This window comes from Sceloporus undulatus, chromosome 1 (genome assembly GCF_019175285.1).
Source record: "Sceloporus undulatus isolate JIND9_A2432 ecotype Alabama chromosome 1, SceUnd_v1.1, whole genome shotgun sequence".
NCBI lineage: Eukaryota > Metazoa > Chordata > Lepidosauria > Squamata > Phrynosomatidae > Sceloporus > Sceloporus undulatus.
The window spans coordinates 110,453,899-110,473,167 of NC_056522.1; the positions used below are offsets into that span (position 1 = coordinate 110,453,899).

The 19,269-nt window shown below is 43.2% G+C and overlaps 1 protein-coding gene across 8 annotated transcripts in view; it reads left to right on the plus strand.

Moving 5' to 3' along the window:
* AK9 (adenylate kinase 9) overlaps nucleotides 1-19,269 on the plus strand; it is a 102,696-nt gene that overhangs the window by 65,615 nt on the left and 17,812 nt on the right. For all 8 annotated transcript variants that reach the window (XM_042454234.1, XM_042454208.1, XM_042454244.1 and 5 more), the window contains 4 exons: nucleotides 8,061-8,348; nucleotides 14,223-14,344; nucleotides 17,436-17,655; nucleotides 19,080-19,139. In XM_042454234.1, coding sequence (XP_042310168.1) covers nucleotides 8,061-8,348; nucleotides 14,223-14,344; nucleotides 17,436-17,655; nucleotides 19,080-19,139 — 690 coding nt within the window. The remainder of the gene's footprint in view (nucleotides 1-8,060; nucleotides 8,349-14,222; nucleotides 14,345-17,435; nucleotides 17,656-19,079; nucleotides 19,140-19,269) is intronic.

Below are 19,269 nucleotides of genomic sequence, written 5' to 3' on the forward strand. Positions count from 1 at the left end.
CGTTTCTGCACTGGCATAAGGTTAAGCCCCATGTATAGCATAAAGGGTGCCCCATGTATAGCACGTTACAAAGTCAAGTCAAGAGGTTACCAGCGCGTGTACCACTGTTCTAGATCACCCAGCTCCAGGAAGGGTTGCAGCTGGTGTATCAGCCAAAGCTGATAACAGGCACTCCTGACCATCGCATCTATCTGTGCTGTCAACTGGAGAGATGGTTCAGGAGCACCCCCAAGCTTCGAACACAGTCCTTCAGGGGAAGTGTGACCCCATCCACAACTGAGGACGTATCTCTATTCCCAGGTTAGGGGTCCCTATAACAAGTACCTGGATTCAGCTTGAGTTTGTTTTCCTCATCCAGTCCATTACCACCTAAGACAGTCATTCAGAGGAGAGATGCCACCCTTAGTCACTGCAGCAATCCGAGACATAGAAAACATTTGGGTTCATCAGTGTCTGATAACACCCTGCCCCATGTCTCCGGATGGGGAGTGGCTTCATGTAAATGTTGAAAAAGCATGGGAGACAGAAAGGCACCCTGAGGATGCCAGATCTTAACTCTCTTTAGAAAAGAAACTTTGTCCCAGCATCACCATCTGGAACCTGCCTGAAAGATAGGAATGACCACTGTAGAGCAGTGCCCTCAATTCTCAGCTCTTCAGGCGTTCCAGAAGGAACCATGGTCAATAGTATCAAAGGCTGCTGAGAGGTCTAAAGCATCAACAGGGTCACACTTCCCCATCAGTCCCAGACAGAGATCATCAACTAAGGCGACCATGGTGGTCTCAACTCCTTATCCTACCCTAAAACCAATTTGAATTGTGATGATTCCTCGAGAGCAGGAGAACTCCTCAGGTGACTGGGAGACCAGTCATCACACGCCCCCCAAATCTCACCATTGGAAGAAACTGCAGTTGAGACCAAACTGGCTGAGATTTCATCCTGTCAAAGAGAAAGCACATAAGCATAAATGTGACACGCCCCCCAGGTCCACTTGGCCTGAGGATGTCATCTTGGTACCTGTGAAAGAAATGTAAACAAACAATATGCCGTATCACAACTCAAATGAGAGGTAGTTCAACAATTAGCAGTTCAGGTAGTCCAAAGATGTGCGGCTTCATTGGCCTCAGTGGCCCACTAGCCCTCTGCAGGAGAGACAGTCAGCCACAACATTAGAGGCTCCAGCCCCGTTGAATTTCAAAGTCAAAGTCTTGTAGGGATACACTCCCGCGGAGCAGCTTCTTATTTGCTCCCTGCACTGAGTGAAGCCATCGTAATGCTGCATGGTCGGTCTGGAGAGTGAATTGGCCCCATACGTAAGGCTTCAGCTTGTCTAGGCATAGACAATGGCGTAGCACTCCTTCTCTGGTATGGACCGTTGGATTCTCTGACAGACAGCTTCTTGCTGAGGAACAGCACAGGATGTAAGAAGCCATCTGGGCCCTCTTGCATCAGGACAGCTCCAATGCCTCTGTCGGAAGCATCAGTGGCTATAGTAAAGGTTTATCAAAGTCTGTGCCATCAGGACTGGACTAGATGTCAGAGCTCTCTTCAGGGCGTCGAAGCCTCTGGCACCCTTCAGTCCATTTTACTATCTTGGGTTTTTGAACCCGTGAGGTCTGTCAGAGGAGCTGCTATCTGACTGTAGTGTGGGACAAACCTCCTGTAATAACCGACAAGCCAAGGAAGGATGCCGGACCCTCTCTGCAGGAAATGAAACGTGTCACGGTAAGTAAAACGTTCCTTTCGGGACTTTGGCCTTGGCCAGTCCTGAATCACCCTCAACCTTCGCTTGCAAAGAGGTGTGATAGTCCCTTGGCCTACCTATGACCGAGGTAGGTCACCCTCTCCAGCACAAATTGGCACTTCTTGGCCTTGATGTAAGGCCAGCCTCCTAAATGCGCTGAAAGACAGTCTCTAAATGTTTGAGATGGTCTTCCCAGGAGTCAGAGAAGATCGCAATGTCATCTAGGTAGGCTACCGCAAAGTCTCCACAGCCCCTCAACAGGGAGTCGACTAGCCTTTGGAAAGTCGCTGGAGTGTTGCGAAGTCCAAATGGAAGCACGTTGAACTCGACAGCCCAATGGGTGATGAACGCAGTTGGTGTTTGGATTCTTCCGCTAGAGCAACCGCCAGTAGCCTTGGTCAAGTCTATAGAGGACAGATACTTGGCACGTCCCAGCTTTTCCAGGAGTTCGTCCACCTAGGCATAGGGTTACTGCTCAGGACGTGTTACAGAGTTGAGTTTCCTGTAGCCACACAGAACCGGTCTCTTTACCTCCCTTTCTTAGGCAACCAATACAACAGGTGATACCCAAGTGCTGCGGGAGGGTCGGATGATCCCCATCTCAAGCATTTCGTTGATCTCTTTTCAATTGCTTGTTTTGCCACTGGAGAAACCCGTCGAGGTGTTCGGCGAAGGTCGGTTGTCATCCGCTGCTACTACCTGTTGAGGGTCCATGGTCAAGCCAGGTACTGGAGAAAACGGGAAGCAACCTGGATGTTAGATGTGAAAACTCTGTGTGTTGAGTTGAGTCGAGCCTTGTGGGATTTGAATGTCCTCCAGGTTGCCTCCTTCCTTTTTATCGTAGAACGCTCCTGCCGGCCACTCCTCCTCATCTGCCTCTGGATCCTCGAGGACAAGAAGGTAATGCGGCCTTTCGTGAAAGGGCTTAAGTGAATTGACATGGTAGACCCTTGGCTTGAGACCAGTGTCTGGTAGTTGGATGAGGTAGTTCACAGTGCCTATTGCTCAAGCACTGGGCTGGACCTACCCAGGACGTTTCCAGTTTATTAGTCCGTGATGCCTTCAAGACATAACGTGGTCTCCAGGCTGGAAGCATCGCTCCCTGGCAAACTGGTATACCAAGCTTTTGTCTTGTTGTGCCTGTCGGAGATTGTCGTGAGCTTCTTGCCACGCTGTCCTGAGTGTGTTTTGTAGCTTGGTGGACAAAATCCACAACATTTGTTTGCTGTGAAGGTTGGTCAACTTCCCATTGTCTGCGCACTAACTGCAGTGGCCCTTTCACCTCGTGACCATGACCAGCTCAAAAGGTGAGAAGCCCAAGCTGGGATGTTGGACAGATCTTAGGCAAAGAGGAACTGTTGCAGAGCCAAGTCCCAATCATTAGAGTATTCCTCTACAAACTTCCGTATCATTGTCCCTAAGGTAGAATGAAAATGTTCCACCAGGCCATTAGTTTGATGATGATAAGGGACACAAAGTGAGGTGCTTCACCCCATGTGACTCCCAGAGACGTTTATGGCCTTGGACATGAAGTTGTTCCAGCATCTGTCAGAATCTCCAAAGGCCAACCCATCTAGCAATGATGTCCGTCAATGCTTGGGCTACAGCCTTGTCTGAGATGGCACCGTGGCACGGCTTCTGGCCACCGTGTGCAAAAGTCCACCAATGTGAGATTACTACTTTCCTCTGGCAGTTTTTCGGGGGGAGGGCCACAAAATGTCCACTGCCACTCTCTGAAAAGTACCTCTATAATGGGTAGTGGTTGCAGAGGCGCCTTTGTCTGTCTTTGGAATTTCCAACTTGTTGGCAGACCAGCCGAGGATCGGACAAAGATGGCCACATCCTTGTTCATCCCGTCCCAAAAAGAAAGCCTTCTTAAGTCTGTCCTTTGTTCGTGTGACTCCTGATGTCCACTAGGATGGTCATGTGCCAGGCTGAGAAGTTTGGCCCTGTATGCAGCTGGACCAGTAATTGCCTCAGAGGTGACCAGCCTTCCCCAAAGTCCTTAGGCCAAAATTCCCGGTAGAGCAGGCCATCTACTACCACGAACTTGCTGCGGTCTTGGAGAAGTGGTGTGTGGCTCCCCCTCGCCAGGACCACGCTGCCTGCAAGTTGGATCCGATTGTTGTTCCTTCTGGACTGTTCCCTTGAGACCGGAACTGGTGATCCTCCACAGAGGTAGAACAGGGAGTTCTCCAGCTGTAGGGAAGTGTCGCCCCCATTGGACAGGAGTGCGCCACGTGTCCGCTGGTGGCGACATATCCCGTTGTGTTCAGGGACATCCCGTGGCTGTGGTTGCTGCGTAGTGGCCACGGCTGCTGGGACCACATCCTCTCCCCTCTAGGTAGGGGTGTTGGAGGATGAGAGCCTGCTATGGAACATACCGTGTTCGCTCTGTCGGACCACATCTGCCTGAGGCGCCTCCTGTGGTGCACGGCATGACTGGGCCTCCAGGTTCGCTGCGCTTCTCTTTTGTCTGGGCGGCGTGGGGAACTTTGCTGCGCCTCCCGACATGGCGGTGCAAGTCCTCCCCACAAAGGCAGGGCATTCATAGTCGCTGTATATGCAAAAGTCCAGAGTCCCGTCCATCCTCTGTATTTAATGGGGACCTTGCCGTCGGCAGAGACTCGGTGGTGCCTGAAGCCTCTTACCAGATCTTGGTGTCGTTGTCAATGAGGTTAGGGTCCAAAAAGGTCGATGCAGAGCTGAAATCTGTGCGCCTGATCCTGTAAGTTACCACCTCCTTGTCACCCACCCACAGGGTGTGTCTGAGGTGAAAAGGAATCATGGAGGGTCAGGATCTACTGTTGTCCCAGACTCAGCCACGGAGCTTCGCCGGCCATAACATTTATTGTTGTAGGTTTTGGGGCATTGGGCCCTATGGCTAATTGTCCACAAGAATAGCTTTAGGTGCCTTTTGCCTTAGGTTTACCTTGTAAGAAGATGAAGGTGTTTGAGATGCGTGTGGCTGAGAAGCTTGAGACTGACGGGCTTGTGGCTGAGAAGCTGCGACTGACGGGGGTGGTTGGGGCGGTTCGGTGTAGCAGCCTTGGAATGTTGAGACTGAGAGATGTCCTTGCGTGAAAATATGTCCAGGCTGCGACTTTTGTGATATCCATCACTGGGCACTGGAGGTTGGGCTCGCTTGAGGTCCAGGTTGTATCCGTACCTCTGCAGCTTCTTGCAGTGTCTTGGGGTCTTGTCCAACAACATGATGGACCATGGCAGGAGGAAAATAAGTCAAGAATTGTTCCAGATCTATGCGAAAGAAGAACTCTTCAGTGAAATTATCTTAGCTACCTGCACCCAAGTTCTCTGTTGCGTTGTATCGCATAAGCTAGGTGGACGGGGAAGCGTCGGCTTCTTGGGTGTGTCCCGAAGCGCCTTCGGCTGCTTTCGGAGTGATACCAAGGCGTTGGCGCGCCTTCCGTACGAAGAGCTGAAAGTTCTGCATCTCCCCCCGCGCATACTGGTTTCCACATCTCGGAGACCCCTGAGTCTGGGGCCGAAGTTCGTTCATATACTGATCCTCCGCGACCCTGGAGGTCACACGTCCACTGAAAACTTTCCAGGAAGCTTTCAAAATCATCGCCGTCCTGTAAAGGGGAAACGCAAGGTGGTTCAAGCGCACTGTGCTGGTGCAGGTGTAGGTTGGTCTGGCTGCGATTAGCGAGGAGGTCGACCATTTGGCGCTGCAGAGCCTCATTAAGTTCAGCCAACTGCTGATTTTGCTCAGCATTGGCGCCGTTGCTGCCCATTTGGCGCTGCGTCTTGTGAATGTGGACAGCATCTGGTTACATATCTATGCTGGGCAGGAACGCTGGCGGCAGTGACAAAGCAGCATGGTCCTGGCCCCTGTTGCAGATGTCGAAGAAAGTGTGTGCCCTCCCCTCTGGGGTTGTCTTGGTGTTTCTTCTTGTTGACCATGGCAGGCTGTGCCACAGTGCAGAAATCTATTCTAAAAGCTAACTGTAATGCAGACACGCGAAAGCACTAAGAAAACAAAAAAAAACAAAAAATACAATAGCTTGCTGAAAAGAATGGGTGTGCTTAACATGCACACCATGGGCCAGAGAGGGGAGGGGAGAAGAGAGAAAACCAGATCGGAAAACCCAACTTCCCTCCCTGAACAGACTAAGCAGAAAACTCAACTGTTTATGCTGCAGTTCTCAAACTCCACCACTTTCTTCAAGCACCTGCTGAAACTACAGCTCCCAAAGCGAAAACACATTGCCTAGCAAACTATGTTTCCAACAATCCAAAATCCTCATCCACCGCTGCCGCCATGTGATGATTCCTCGAGACGAAAGCCCTGTGATGACTATTACTCTCAGGGGATCCCTTTAAAAAAAAGAATTTTCCGCTGCCCCACCAGTGAATGAACTATAAATATATTTATGTAGCTCCACAGCTACTCCTTCCCCACCACCACTGGGACTTGTGAGGATAGAGAGAGATCTAGTTCTTTCTTGCTAACCCACAGCAATCCGTAACCGAGTTAAGGCACGTTTACAGGAGCAAAGAGTGCAGATGCTTTTAAAGAAAGAAGTTATTTTAAAGAAATAGTATAGAATAGGAAGGTATCACTCATGCAGCCTCCTTGCCTTGCAGGTCCGAAAACACAGTTACAAAGATATTCCTTTCAGGCAAGCTATTAAATAAACATAACAAAACAACCTAGATGTAGACTAACACTGTTCCTGAGCTACTCACACAATGATGGGATTTGTAGTCTTTGTGGAGTTCTTGGAATCAGGGAGCTGGTTTCTTGCCACTCTACCTGACTCCAGAGCCGGTCCTTCGGCTACTCAGAGGACAAGGCAAGCCTCTGGTTTCCCAAAAACACAGCAGATGGAGAACAAAGGACACATGTCTCTAACAGGGTATTTAAGCCCTCTCTTGGAATCTTTTGAAACTGCCGCTCTGGCACTGTTGATTGGCACTGAGCCTTACGTCAGCAGATGAGTGCTCAATACATGCATGCATCATTGAAACACCATACCTCCACTGTGACTCGAAGCAGCTTTATTTTGGCTGTCTGTAACAGGCCTTAGTCTGTTGGTGCTAATGCCTATTTTGGTCTTCTCATCCTAATCATAGAAGTATCTGGCCTCAGCAGCTGGACCTAGGAATGTCCTAGTCAACCTTTTCAGTTTTCTTTATTTTATTTTATTTTTATACACATTATAAAAAAGCAACAAATGAACTCAATATAACTTATTACAAATTTCAAATATTTTGCTTTATACATATGTACTTCCCTTAGTTTTTCATGCTAGTTGAGAGTGATATTCAATTCATTGTTCTAATATTGCAACAATTTCTGGGTTTTTTTGACAGTGCTCTGGTCACTAACCTGTCAAATAAGTGAGGGACTAGTATAATGGATTTCCAGCTGCTGAATCAGCTAGTGCCCCCACCCCAAACTTGAGTTTTGTTCATTCAGGGGTGGAACAGACGGGCACGAAAGAGTGATCCGAGTCCACTCTGCTTGAAAGTGGGTCGGAACCCCGCTGTACACATGGCCTGCTCCCAAGGTGGGCTGTGGACATAGGGGCCAACTATTGAGTCCAGAAGTAGGACTATCTTGGCTCCTTTTTGCTCCAGTCCTAAGGACCAAAGTGCAGGTTCCAGCCCCTTAGGAGCCATGCATTATTTTAACACCATGCCTCCTAAGCAGCCAGAGGCTGCTTCATTTGGCTTGTCTGTTCGGGCCCTCATTCTTAAGTCACATACGCAGGCCTTCCCTCTTATGACACAAAAGACATTCAAGACTTTAAAAAGGATTTTTTTCAGAAGAAGAATATGCATTGACACTAGTTACTACATGCTACAAACAACTTTACAGTATAATATAAAGAATCCTTATGCACAAAAGAAAATTTAATACATTTGCTAGCCAGAAAAGTTCCAAACCTTTAAAAATAAAATAAAACCTGAAGTGGACAACCAACAAGTTCTGGCTTCATGTTCATTCCCTATCATTTCCAAAAACATAACTGTACTCCAAATTTGAAATATTCAAGGCATATATTTTAATAGTTTTCTTAGACTAATATGTATTTGCTTAGTCACACTTGTTTTAACTAAAGAAAAATGCGGGAGTGTATTGAATAAAGGAACAAGGATGTTTTTAATTCCTGTTGTATTTTTTTGTTATCAACACTGAGTATATACTCTCAGCTTATAATATACTTTTGAGAAGTCTGTGTGATTGTCCATACCAAAATATTTTGTACTTTTCAACAAATTATTGTAGTGTAGAACCCTACTGTCTTACAACCTTAATAATTACACTGACTTTTTTCTGTTTTAGGCTCCTCCTATACGGATTTTTCTTTTAGGGTCACATGGGGCAGGTAAAACGGTCTGTGCTCGTTGGTTAGCGGACAAACTAGGCATTTTTCACATTCAGTTTGAGGAACGGTTACAGGAATTGATCATGATCAAAACAGGACATAGAGTTGGAACAGAAGATGAAGAGGAAGAGGAGGAAGATGCCTCAGCTGGAATGCATGAAATGGTAGAATCCACTCCAGCTGGTCCTGACAGTATAACTGAAACTGAATTTGAGAGTGAAGATGACAGTAAACGAGTCCATGAGGTAATACTGTTATAACTTAATAGTCTCCAAGGGAAAGTAATGTTATTAAGGAACAGTTTACATAATGTAGTGGTTTCTGTTTACAGCCAGAACAGAATATACCAGCCATTTTGATCAGTGGCTTTAAGATAGCCTGCCAGTCTTTTGACTGATTACCAGTCTTTTTTGGTTCATGAACTGATATGTCTGCAAGGTATACCACATCTGCATCCACAACTGCTCTTTTAATTGTGCTAAACTGTAGAAGGGTATCTAGCTCTTCTTTGCTAACTGTTGTCCATATGTCAGCTTCCTTGTTGAGTAAGTCATCAATTTCTTCTTATTGTGCACAAGATTTCCATTTTCACGAGACAGGAGAGTCACAGCACAGGTTTGCCTTTGGCTGAGCAGGTTGAATAGCTCAGTGCATTCTCTGTAGTCTCTTTTGACTGATAGTTTATCTGCGTTTGCATATTATTCTGGCTCTGTCTTCTCATCTTCCACTACTAGCATGTTGTTGTAGTTGTCTCTGTTCTTTGTGTTGTGGATTAACCCATTGTTGCTGCTGCTGCCCTGTTGCTTCAGTCTGGTCAACATTTAAAGGTGCCCCTTCTGTTCAGTGGGGATTCTCACATTCATCAAAGTTGACAGCCCTGACTACTGTATCTTTCACTGTTAGGTGATCAGTGATTTTGTATTCTTTTGTCTTTGTGAAATAATCTGCTAGTATTTTTCCTTTGTTGTCTTGTACATCTTGGACCTCTGCTATTATGGGATGTAGATGTAGTGCCAGGGGTGAGGGTCTTGTGCTTTAGTTTACACAGTATCTTGTTACTTTGATTGGTAGATAATTTTCTACATAGGTAACTATAGATGCCGCCTCTTCATAATATTTATCACATAATTGGCATTTTTATAGTTCCCTTTTTATGACTAACATGTTCTTTAACACCATTTTACTGGGTGTTGTAAAAGATTGTAACCTGGTACTCTGTCCCTTGCTCCAGATGTATATTCACCCATATTGTTTGTGTGAGGAAGCTGTGGCTTTCTCAAAATGGTGTTGGTTCTGCTGCAACATATCTTTAACATATCCTTTTACAGCATTTTACTTTTCATCTTTAAAAGATATACCACTGTGTAATTATGAAAAAATGTCAACTAAACCTATAAACATACTCTTCTCCTTACTAAGACTTTTGTATTAGACTACAGATACCACTATGCATTAAGACTATGAGTGCCTTGTCTTCCAGTCACTTTCCTTTGTGAAGCTGGGTTTTAATGCAAGGTGTGCACCTGCCTTCTTCTTTGTAAGCTGCAACCTTCATGCCTTTGCTACTTTCCCCTTTGGAAGGCTTTTAAATTTTATTTTACAAGTGTTGTTGTAGCCAAAATCTGTGGTACCACCATAGATGTGTGTATTCTTTGCTACATTACCATTTTCACTTCTGCATTCCAGTTCATATGGCCTTACAGTGGCTACTGTAAGGTATTTGCTCTCTGCCTTTTACTCTATGTTTGTTAGAACATGCCAATTTTGTAATAAATATTATGAAGAAGTGATATCTACGTAGAAAATCATCTGCCAGCCAAAACAACAAACAAGGCACCATGTGAACTAGAGCACAAGACCCCTACTGGGGATATTCCATAATAGAAGAGGTTCAAAATGTACAACAAAACAAAAATTTTGTTTCTCCATCGGTCTTATAGAGCCTCTTGCACCTTGAAGAACTGTCCTTTTTTTAAAAAAAAAGCTATAAGCAGAAGATTTTATGTCTTGAACAAGTTGTTCCATGTGGTGAGTGTTGCCTCTCATAATCCTCAGAAGAACCTGCTTGTAGTTCCCTAAATTAAACCTTAAACTTTGCTTACCTGGAAATAAGCCAGTACCTATACAGCTGTGTTACTTAGTGACCAAGAACATGGTAGGATACCATTATCACAGCTATACAATACACTTTGTTATTGCATTTATTATGCTTTCAATCCATTTAAATTCAAATCTGCATCCCTCATCTGTGACTTGACTTACTGACAAACATTCATTTTTTATTTCTGATACAAATAAAGTATCACTAAGCTGAATTTTCACGGGGCCTTCAATGTTAGGGCGTAGAGAGGCGAGCAGACCACATGCAGAGTTGATGCACATAGGCAGGACGCCTAGAAAAAGGTCTGCGAAGAGCAAAGGTTCTACGAAGCCTCTGAGCTGCACAGCAAATTTCCTTCCACACGCAGGCTGCCGCCTTGAGCTCCCAGCCTGAGGAAATGAATCTGCAGACAGTGAGACTTCATTCATCACAAGGGCTTTTAATTTTTGTTGCCAACTATTTACAAAAATTACACTGAGTATCAGACAGTCGTCTTGAATACTCTCTATCATACAATCCAACAAAGTGCTTCACCAACCATCGACCAAAACAACCCAGCAACAGAGATAATCACCTTCTCCCTTAGATAGGTGGTCTTCTTGGCAGTCATGTGACAGTCATGGTAACAATGAAACCTGACTGGTTTCATACCCAGTACCTGTTGCATCAGAATATCGCCCATGATGCACTGCTGGCTGACTTCCCCTACTGTGCATGTTGCCTCAGACTTCCCATGATGCACAGCTCACCAAGTGCTGACTCATGCACCTGCCACTTGAACTGTAGTAACCTCTGCTCCAGTTCCACCTAGTGGCCACATCCATGTCATTTTCAGACCAGTGTGCTACATGGTCCTGACATTCAAGAGTATGAAAGCTTGACATCCAGTTCCCAACTCCTGCCACTATTTGCTCTCTTATCAGCAACTAGCAGAGCCCCATTTTTCTTCTGTTCTAGCTGCGGGGAGGAGAACATTTAGATTTCCACACATATGTTTAGAAGCTCCTGAGTCAATGTAAAATATATTTTGCATCCTCTGACCATGTGGATTCACACATTTGTGAAGAACCTTTCTTTCTACTTAGCTTTTTTATCTTTCTGTAGCTCTGGGCAATGTCACTTCCTTGACTGCCATCACCTCAAAGGAAACATTCCTTGGATTTTAATTTACCACTCATTCTCTCTTGCTTGGTTTTTCCTGATTGCTTTTCCTCTGTCCCTGATTTACATTTAAATGGCTTGGCTTTGAGGGGACAGTGAGGAAAGCTGTGCTTTCATCTGTGAAGCTTTGATTTCACAAATACTGTACAGTATTTCTTTTGTGCTGCCCCATAACATCATTTAAGGGCTTTCTAGATCTTGGTTTTCAGAAGTATCCATGAACTTTGGAAGAGATCCAGTAAAAGGTTCTAAAGTTGCTCCTCTGCTTCTTTCCAGACTCTGTGCCAGTTATTATTATCTCTCTACATGGCTCTGAAACAGTTTGTACTGTTTCATTTTAAAGTTAATGAAACACCTGTGTCAGGAAAGAATTTATCCCCATCCCGTCCTTGCATTGGCTCACATTAAGGAGTCCTGCATTTCTTTGGCTGATTTCAATTGTTTAATAATAATAATAATAATAATAATAATAATAAATTTATTTATATCCCGCCCCTCTACAGAATGCAATCAAAGCGGTTTACAAGAATTAAAAATATATAATCCAGATTCCTTAATCCAACCCCCCTTAAAATACAATTAAGCAATATGAGAATTAAAACATACTTAAGAAAGACAATAAACACAGAGAATGACTGAAGTGAGATCGGAGTTCAGCAGTTAGATTTTCCTTCTGGTGGCTAGGGGACTGTTCAGGGAAGGCCTGCAGGAAGAGATCCACCTTTACAGCTTTTTTGAAGCTGTTCAGGGTAGTAATATGATGGATCTTGTCCAGCAGGCCATCCCACAGCCTGGGAGCAATAGCCAAGAAGGTCCTCTGGGAGATCATAGACAGCCTTGTTTTATAAGGCTGTAGCATATTCCTCCCAGAGGATCTAAGTGTACAGGGAGGATTACATGGAAAGAGGCGGTCCTGAAGATAGGTTGGACCCAAGCCATTTAGGGCTTTAAAGTAATAACCAATACCTTGTACTGGGCTCGGAAACTGATGGGCAGCCAGTGAAGTTATCTTAAGATAGGTGTTATATGGTCTCTTCTAGATGTACCAGAGACCAGTCTGGCTGCCATGTTCTGTACTAGTTAAAGTTTCTAGACCAAGCACAAGGGTAGCCCCATGTAGAGTGCATTGCAGAAATCAAGGCGTGAGGTTACCAGCGCATGTACCACTTTCTCCTGGTGTTGGGACTGAAGGCTACTAACCACAAATTTAAAACAGTATAAATTAAAAACAATACAGAAAGCATTAAAATATAAAGTTTAAAAAACAATTTAAAAATGAAAAGTTAAAAATATTATACACTAAAAAATTTAAATGTATCTTTAAAAAAATACCTACATACAAACCTTAATATTTGAATTGTACAACATTTAGAAGCCAACCCTCTTCAGTTTGAAAGATTGTTAGCACATTTTTTAAAATCTGCTTCTGAAAGGAGGGCAGGGATGGGGCCATCCTGGCCTTACTAGGGAGGGGGTTCCAGAGCCTGGGAGGAGCCAAAAGAAGGCCCTCTCCCTTGTTCCCACCAAATGAGCCTGAGAGGGTGATGGGACAGAAAGAAAGGCCTCTCTGGATGATCCTAGCACTCTAATGGGCTCATAAAGGGAGATGTTTCCTTCAAATAACCTGGACCGAAGCCATGTAGGTCAAAATCAGCACTTTGAATTGTATCTGGAAATGGACCAGCAGCCAATGGAGTTGTTGCGACAAGGAAATTGTGTGCTCCTGTAGCCAGCTCCAGTTAATAACTTGGTTGCAGATCTTTGGGCCAATTGAAGTTTCTGAGCACTTTTCAAAGGTAGTATCACATAGGCATGTACCACTGTGGCCAGATCCATCTTCTCCAGGAATGGGTGCACTTGGCCCACTAGCTTTAACTCTGCAAAAGCACTCTTGGTCACTGTTGAAATCTGGGCTTTGATGCTCAGAGCTGAATCCAGGAGTACCCCCAAACTGCAAGCCTGTGTTTTCAGAAAAAGTGTAATTCCTTCTAACACTGGATGAATCCTTATTCCCAAATCTATGGTTCAACTGACCAGGAGTCCCTCTGCCTGGTTGGGATTAAACTTCAGTTTATTTGCCCTCATCTGGTTCATTACAGCTACCAAGCACCAGTTTAGCACAGAAACAGCTTTCTTGGAATTAGGAGCAGTAGAGCTGGCTATCATAAGTATACTGGTGACACCTTACTCTAAAACCCTGGATAACCTCTTCCAGCAGTTTCACATAGATGTTAAATAGCATAGGTGTCAGGGGGCGGCAACTATCTCACCAGCTGCCACCAATTATGTGTGGAAACCCTTGAACTCAAATCTCTCACAAATGATTTACAAAAAACTCTCTTCAATTGCCTGTACTCCAGGGTTTTGAAATCCCAACAGCTTGGCACCAATTTTCAAATTATAATTACACACTCACCTTTGAAACCAGTACAAAACAACAATCAAATAGACTGAATAAATTATTTGCTGTTTTCAAATTGCTGTATTTCCTATTATCATGCAATTTAGTTCTTAATGAGAGCAAAATGAAAAACAGTACAGTAATTACTTTTCTTTACAAGATTTCAGCTTTTCTTCTTTGAAATCAAGTTCTTAAACTACTCTTCATATAGATAGGATTTTTGCATGTCTAGGTGTCATCCATAAAATTATATATTGTGAAACTGAAAAACAATATATGTAATTATATTGATTTAACAGAAGCAGAATGAGAAGAAATTCAAGCATTTTACTTTTAGAAAAAGGCACTGAGTAAAGAAAATGAATTGTGCATAATCCTTGAGTTTGATACTCTGTTGTTATTTGCCAGGCAAAGATGGGAGCTGATTTTTACTTGTATTTGGGATCATTTTAACAGAAAGAAACACAGTTAACAGATGAGGAAGAAGCAATCAAGGCAAATATAACAGATAATGAGCCCATACCCATGGAGGTTCTTGACACAATTGTTCTTGATTGGTGGATGAAGGAACCATTTCGGTAACTATTGTGACCTCCTCCTTTTTCTTCTTGTTCCTGCAAACCTATAAACACTTATGCAAGTCAGTCCCAATGGGATTTAACTGCATAGATGTATCTAGGACTGCACCACCAGGGTCCCAAATCCATTATATCATATGGAGCAACTTTTCCATCTCAGCCTCTGAGTCCTTATTTTATAAAGTATTTTAACATAGTTTTCATTGCATGCAGTGTGTAACACAGGTGGGCAAAACCAAGATCTGAATCTGCTGCTAGATCTCTCAATGACTTGCAATAGATTGACAAGTATTTCCACTTCTTAACGCTTTATTAATGAAAGCAACAAATTTACTCCTTTATGCTCTAAATTACACTATCAAAATAAAATCACTCAGAATAACCTGGAGTGTGCCTGGTGTAGAAGGATTTAGACTCAGTTCCATTTTGATATACTGTACATAATAAATTATTGGTTTAGTAATACTACATTGTGAAGTTTGTGTCTTTTACGCCAGGATTTGTTTGTTGGATTGCAGGTGTTCAGTGCAAAAACAAAGGAAATCCTTTAAGCTGGAAGTCTGCCTTCTGTTCATATGCTATGTACCATATAAGTTGTGTGCAGATTTCAGGTATCTGAGGTCTTCCAGTTTCCCCACTGCAAATCATTAACTCATAGGCTACAATTGCTAGGAGATGGCTGGAACTGGAAGATTTTTTAAAAAGTGGCTCAAGTGCTAGAGCCAGTTATCTGCTGCAAAGCATGAGCCATATGTTCTCATGATATTCATATATATATATATATATATATAAACATTGAGTACTACAAATCAGAGATTCTAACCACTTAAATAAATCTGAAAAAGGATGTGTTGATTTTAGACACCTGGAATTCTTTGGAGTAATAATGTTGGTTCCTCAGATACTTAAAACATGCTTTATTGTTCTCTACTTCCTTTCCTATCAATGCCATTGGCCATTTGTTCTAGCCTTCCCAGAGACACAGTAGAAAACCTGGCGTGGACTATCAGTACACTTGTCCCTCCACATTCGCTGGAGTTAGGGGCACAGGGATCTTGTGAATGTAGAAAAACTGAATATAACAGAAACACTGTGTTTGTACCTGAGTTAACACATCTGTAGGAATCTCTAGGTCCTTCAGTGGTCAACATCTGCCAGACATTGACCATAGAATTGCACTGGAGGAGCTACAAATGCCTAGTAGAGTCTTCTCTCTAGGAATCTCTAGATCCTTCAGTGCGACTTTTGGTTAAAATTGACCATAGAGTTACATTGGAGGACCTAGATATTCCTAGAGAGAATATATTAATAAAATCCATGAATAATCAAATCCGCAAAAGCCAAAGCCACAAATGTGGAGGGACAAGTATTCTTTGTCCAGGACATTCTAACAAACCAGGCCTGTTTAAAGACTGCATCTGCTGCAAACATTACAGGACAGGGACAACTTTCTTCTTATTGCTCTGCAATTCAAAGTCAGAACTCATGCTGATCTGCTGCAGATCATCTTGTGATCTACCTTCTGCCCATCTGTGCAGTATGTTATTTATAGGTTTGGTTAATCCACTATGGACATAATCAAAAAACAACATTGCTTCAAGTGCATTCGGCTTTCCTTGATAAACCCCCTATCAAAACAACAATAATCTTTTTGATATTAATTTAAGTTTTAAAGGTTGTGATATAATTTATGTTTTCAAAATTAAATATGTTGGAATTAATTGAACATACCCAAAGTAACTCATGTCAAGGAAAAAAGCAACATGGGATATACAGTATATGAAATAAAACATGTATGTGAGAGTCAGGGTGACTCAGCAGAAGCCAATTGGAAACCACACAGGTGTAAATGGTAATACAATTAAAAAGTCCTAACTGCCAAGGACAGAAATGCAAGTGGATAATTGGACACACCTGACAATTGTTAAGTGGTCAAGGCTGAGATGATGAAATCACTAATTGTAGGATGAACCAAGAGAACCAATGAGAATGGTGTACATGCCTACTGGGTGGAAACAGACAACAGTGGGTGGTACCATGCATTGACTATAATAATGACTATGCATTCCAATGTATTTTGTGGGTAATAGTAGTGGGTAGTAGAGTGGATTGTAGAGTGAGTAGAGTGAGGAGTTGAGTATTGTTGTGTTGGATAGTTTTGGAGCTGTATATAGTAGAATAAAGTAGATCTTTTATATAAGACTACTGAGTTGTCTGGTGTCTTGGGTGAAGCTACAAGAGCCAGCTGGATCCTGAAGAAGGGAGAAGACTTCTGTGGAAGTAGAGTGAGAAGGCTTGGAGAGTTTGTCGGGGTCTTCAGCCTATTCTCTGTAACTCTGCTAAGCTATAACCACTGGCTAAGCTATAACCACCAGGTGGTGAGTTCAAGCCAGAGGTGAAGAGCTACAACTCCCATCATCCCTGACAACTCATTAGATTAGGGCTGTGTAACCCTTTTGGACTTAAGAGCTGCAGGTTGATGCATGCAAAAATAGGTGCTTGAGGGAAGCTAGAACCCCTTCCCTGAGTCATGTTACTGTTTTCACATTGCCATTAGCAGCAGATGCTTCAGATATGGAAACAGAAAACCTGCCTGAAAGGAGAGATCAGGATAGGCAACAATGACCATAAGCAGGCTGTGGGTTGTGTAGCCTTGTTTTAGATCTTGGCCCTTCATTGACTTGAAGCCACTGAAATATGGAATTTTATTAATGTCACTAAAGCCTTCTGGAGATGTATATAGTACTCTCAGGCCTGGGACAGACAGGCCTGAAGTAGCATGATGCCATCAATACAAGAGTTCCGGAGCATGCAGCAACCACGCGCTCTGGAACCCTAGTCTGTACGGGCAGCAGCATCATGGTGGTGTCCCATCCACACGGGCGCCGCCATGATGACTTAAGGAATGCGCAACATACAGACATCGCTGTGTGTCACTTATGTCAACGGTGCAGCTAATTACTTTTCCCATCCATCTGTGCCTTCCCTTTTCTTATTGGGGGAGGGGTGATATTGTTGACATTTTCTCAAAGGAAGGGTCCATGGAAGATTGAGAGTTACATTTTTTTTTTCAAATATTGTTTTAATTTAGATCTACGGGATTTGTATTGGATGGTTTTCCCCGAACTGGAGATGAAGCTCAGTACTTAGCAGAGCGTATGCTTTGTCCTGATGTTGCAGTCTTTCTTGAAGCTGATGAAGATGATGTTACTGACCGACTTCTTCCCACGCGGGTGCAAAAATGGCGTGAAAAACAAGCTAGGAAAATGGAAAAGAAGCAGCAAATAAGAGAAATGAAAGAAAGAATCAGAGTAATTACTAATACTGCTACCAGTTGTACCACTACTACTACTATTCATTTATTTATTTAAGTTTTTTTTTTAACCTAGAAACTGGATCATGTATAAGCACCAGTATGGAAGAGATTCTCAAGCAAGACCAGCTGCTAAGTCATAGTTATTTTTAAAGAAAATAGTGTGTTGGTTCAGACAATTTTAGGACCATTCTGAAAGATGGAAAGGTAAAGCCTGTAGCACATAGTTATTATCCGTGTTTGGGAAGGTTACTTTTGTAGACTACAGCTTCAAGAATCTGTCAACCAGCACTGCCATTGGCCCTGCTAGCTGGGAGATTCTGAAGGTTGTAGTACAGAGAAGTAGTTGTCCCAAACTCTGAGAAGAATAACTGCTTCGGCTTCTGGAGCCTAGCTCTCCAAACGAAATATGACAGAGTCATTTCACCTGGTTTTAAAAACTTTCAATATAGCAATGGAAATTCAAATTGCTCATATGTGAACATAAATTCCAGTCTAGTTCTCTGCATATCTGCTCAAAATTACATACTACTGAGTTCAGCAATACTTAACTTCCAGGTAAATGCTTGTTGGATTGCAACCTTAAACCAAATTAGAGACCCTGGCACTGGATGAATTTCCAGTTTCTATTTGGGTGTTTATAGATAGGTGCAAACACTGGTTCCTTACAAAATGTACACCCAGAACAGATAGACAAAAAGTGCAGACTTCAGACTGTTTCAGGGGTGTGGCATTTATATGACATATGCCCTGAAAGCAGCTGGAAGCCGTGCAGCGCCCTTGCCAACCCAGAAAAGCCAGCACAGAAAGAAGTGGTGAAAAGCCACTTCTGTCAGTAGCCAGATTTAGGGCTGCAGTGGCGCATGTGGTCACTACAGTCCAGGCACGACTGGGGCTGGCCCAGTGCAGCCCTTTTGGCCCATCTGTTTCAGGCCCATTTATCTTCAGATGTTTCCCCCAGTTCTTGTCTTCTGTTTGCATCTTAACTCTCTCATAACTTACCCTTACCCTGTTATTCACCTTTTCCCACATGAATCTAATAAACTCTTACTGGGGGCAACTGCTTAATAATAATCATAATAATAAAATTTTATTTATATACCGCCTTTCCAAGGATCAAGGCGGTTTAACAACATAGTTAAAAACATCCACATACAGTTAAAATCGACAAGATAAAACACAATTACATCGTCACCCAAGCCAAGCACAACCACGCAGGGGCTGCTTGTCTTGTTATTTTTTCGCTCAGTGCAATTGTTTAGAAGTGTGGGATCTTTAGATCAAAAATTCTGGGTGAGCTTTTACAAGTGTCACCAAATTTGATCTAACAGTTAAAACCTTCTCTAGTATTTTTGTAGCATTTTGTTGTTGCTATCTGCTGTCAAGTCAGCTTTGACTTACTCTCACATCTTTTATTAACAGGCTGAGCTAATTGCCAAAAGAAGAGCACAGCTTGTTGCAGAAGCAAAAAGGAGGGGAGAGGTAGGAAAGACAGAACTGTTACAATTAAATTTAATAAATATAATGTATTATAACCACATTACACTGAAAAGTATATGATCATTTTGTATGAATGCTTTGAATGAATACTTTATTATTACGGTCAAAGACC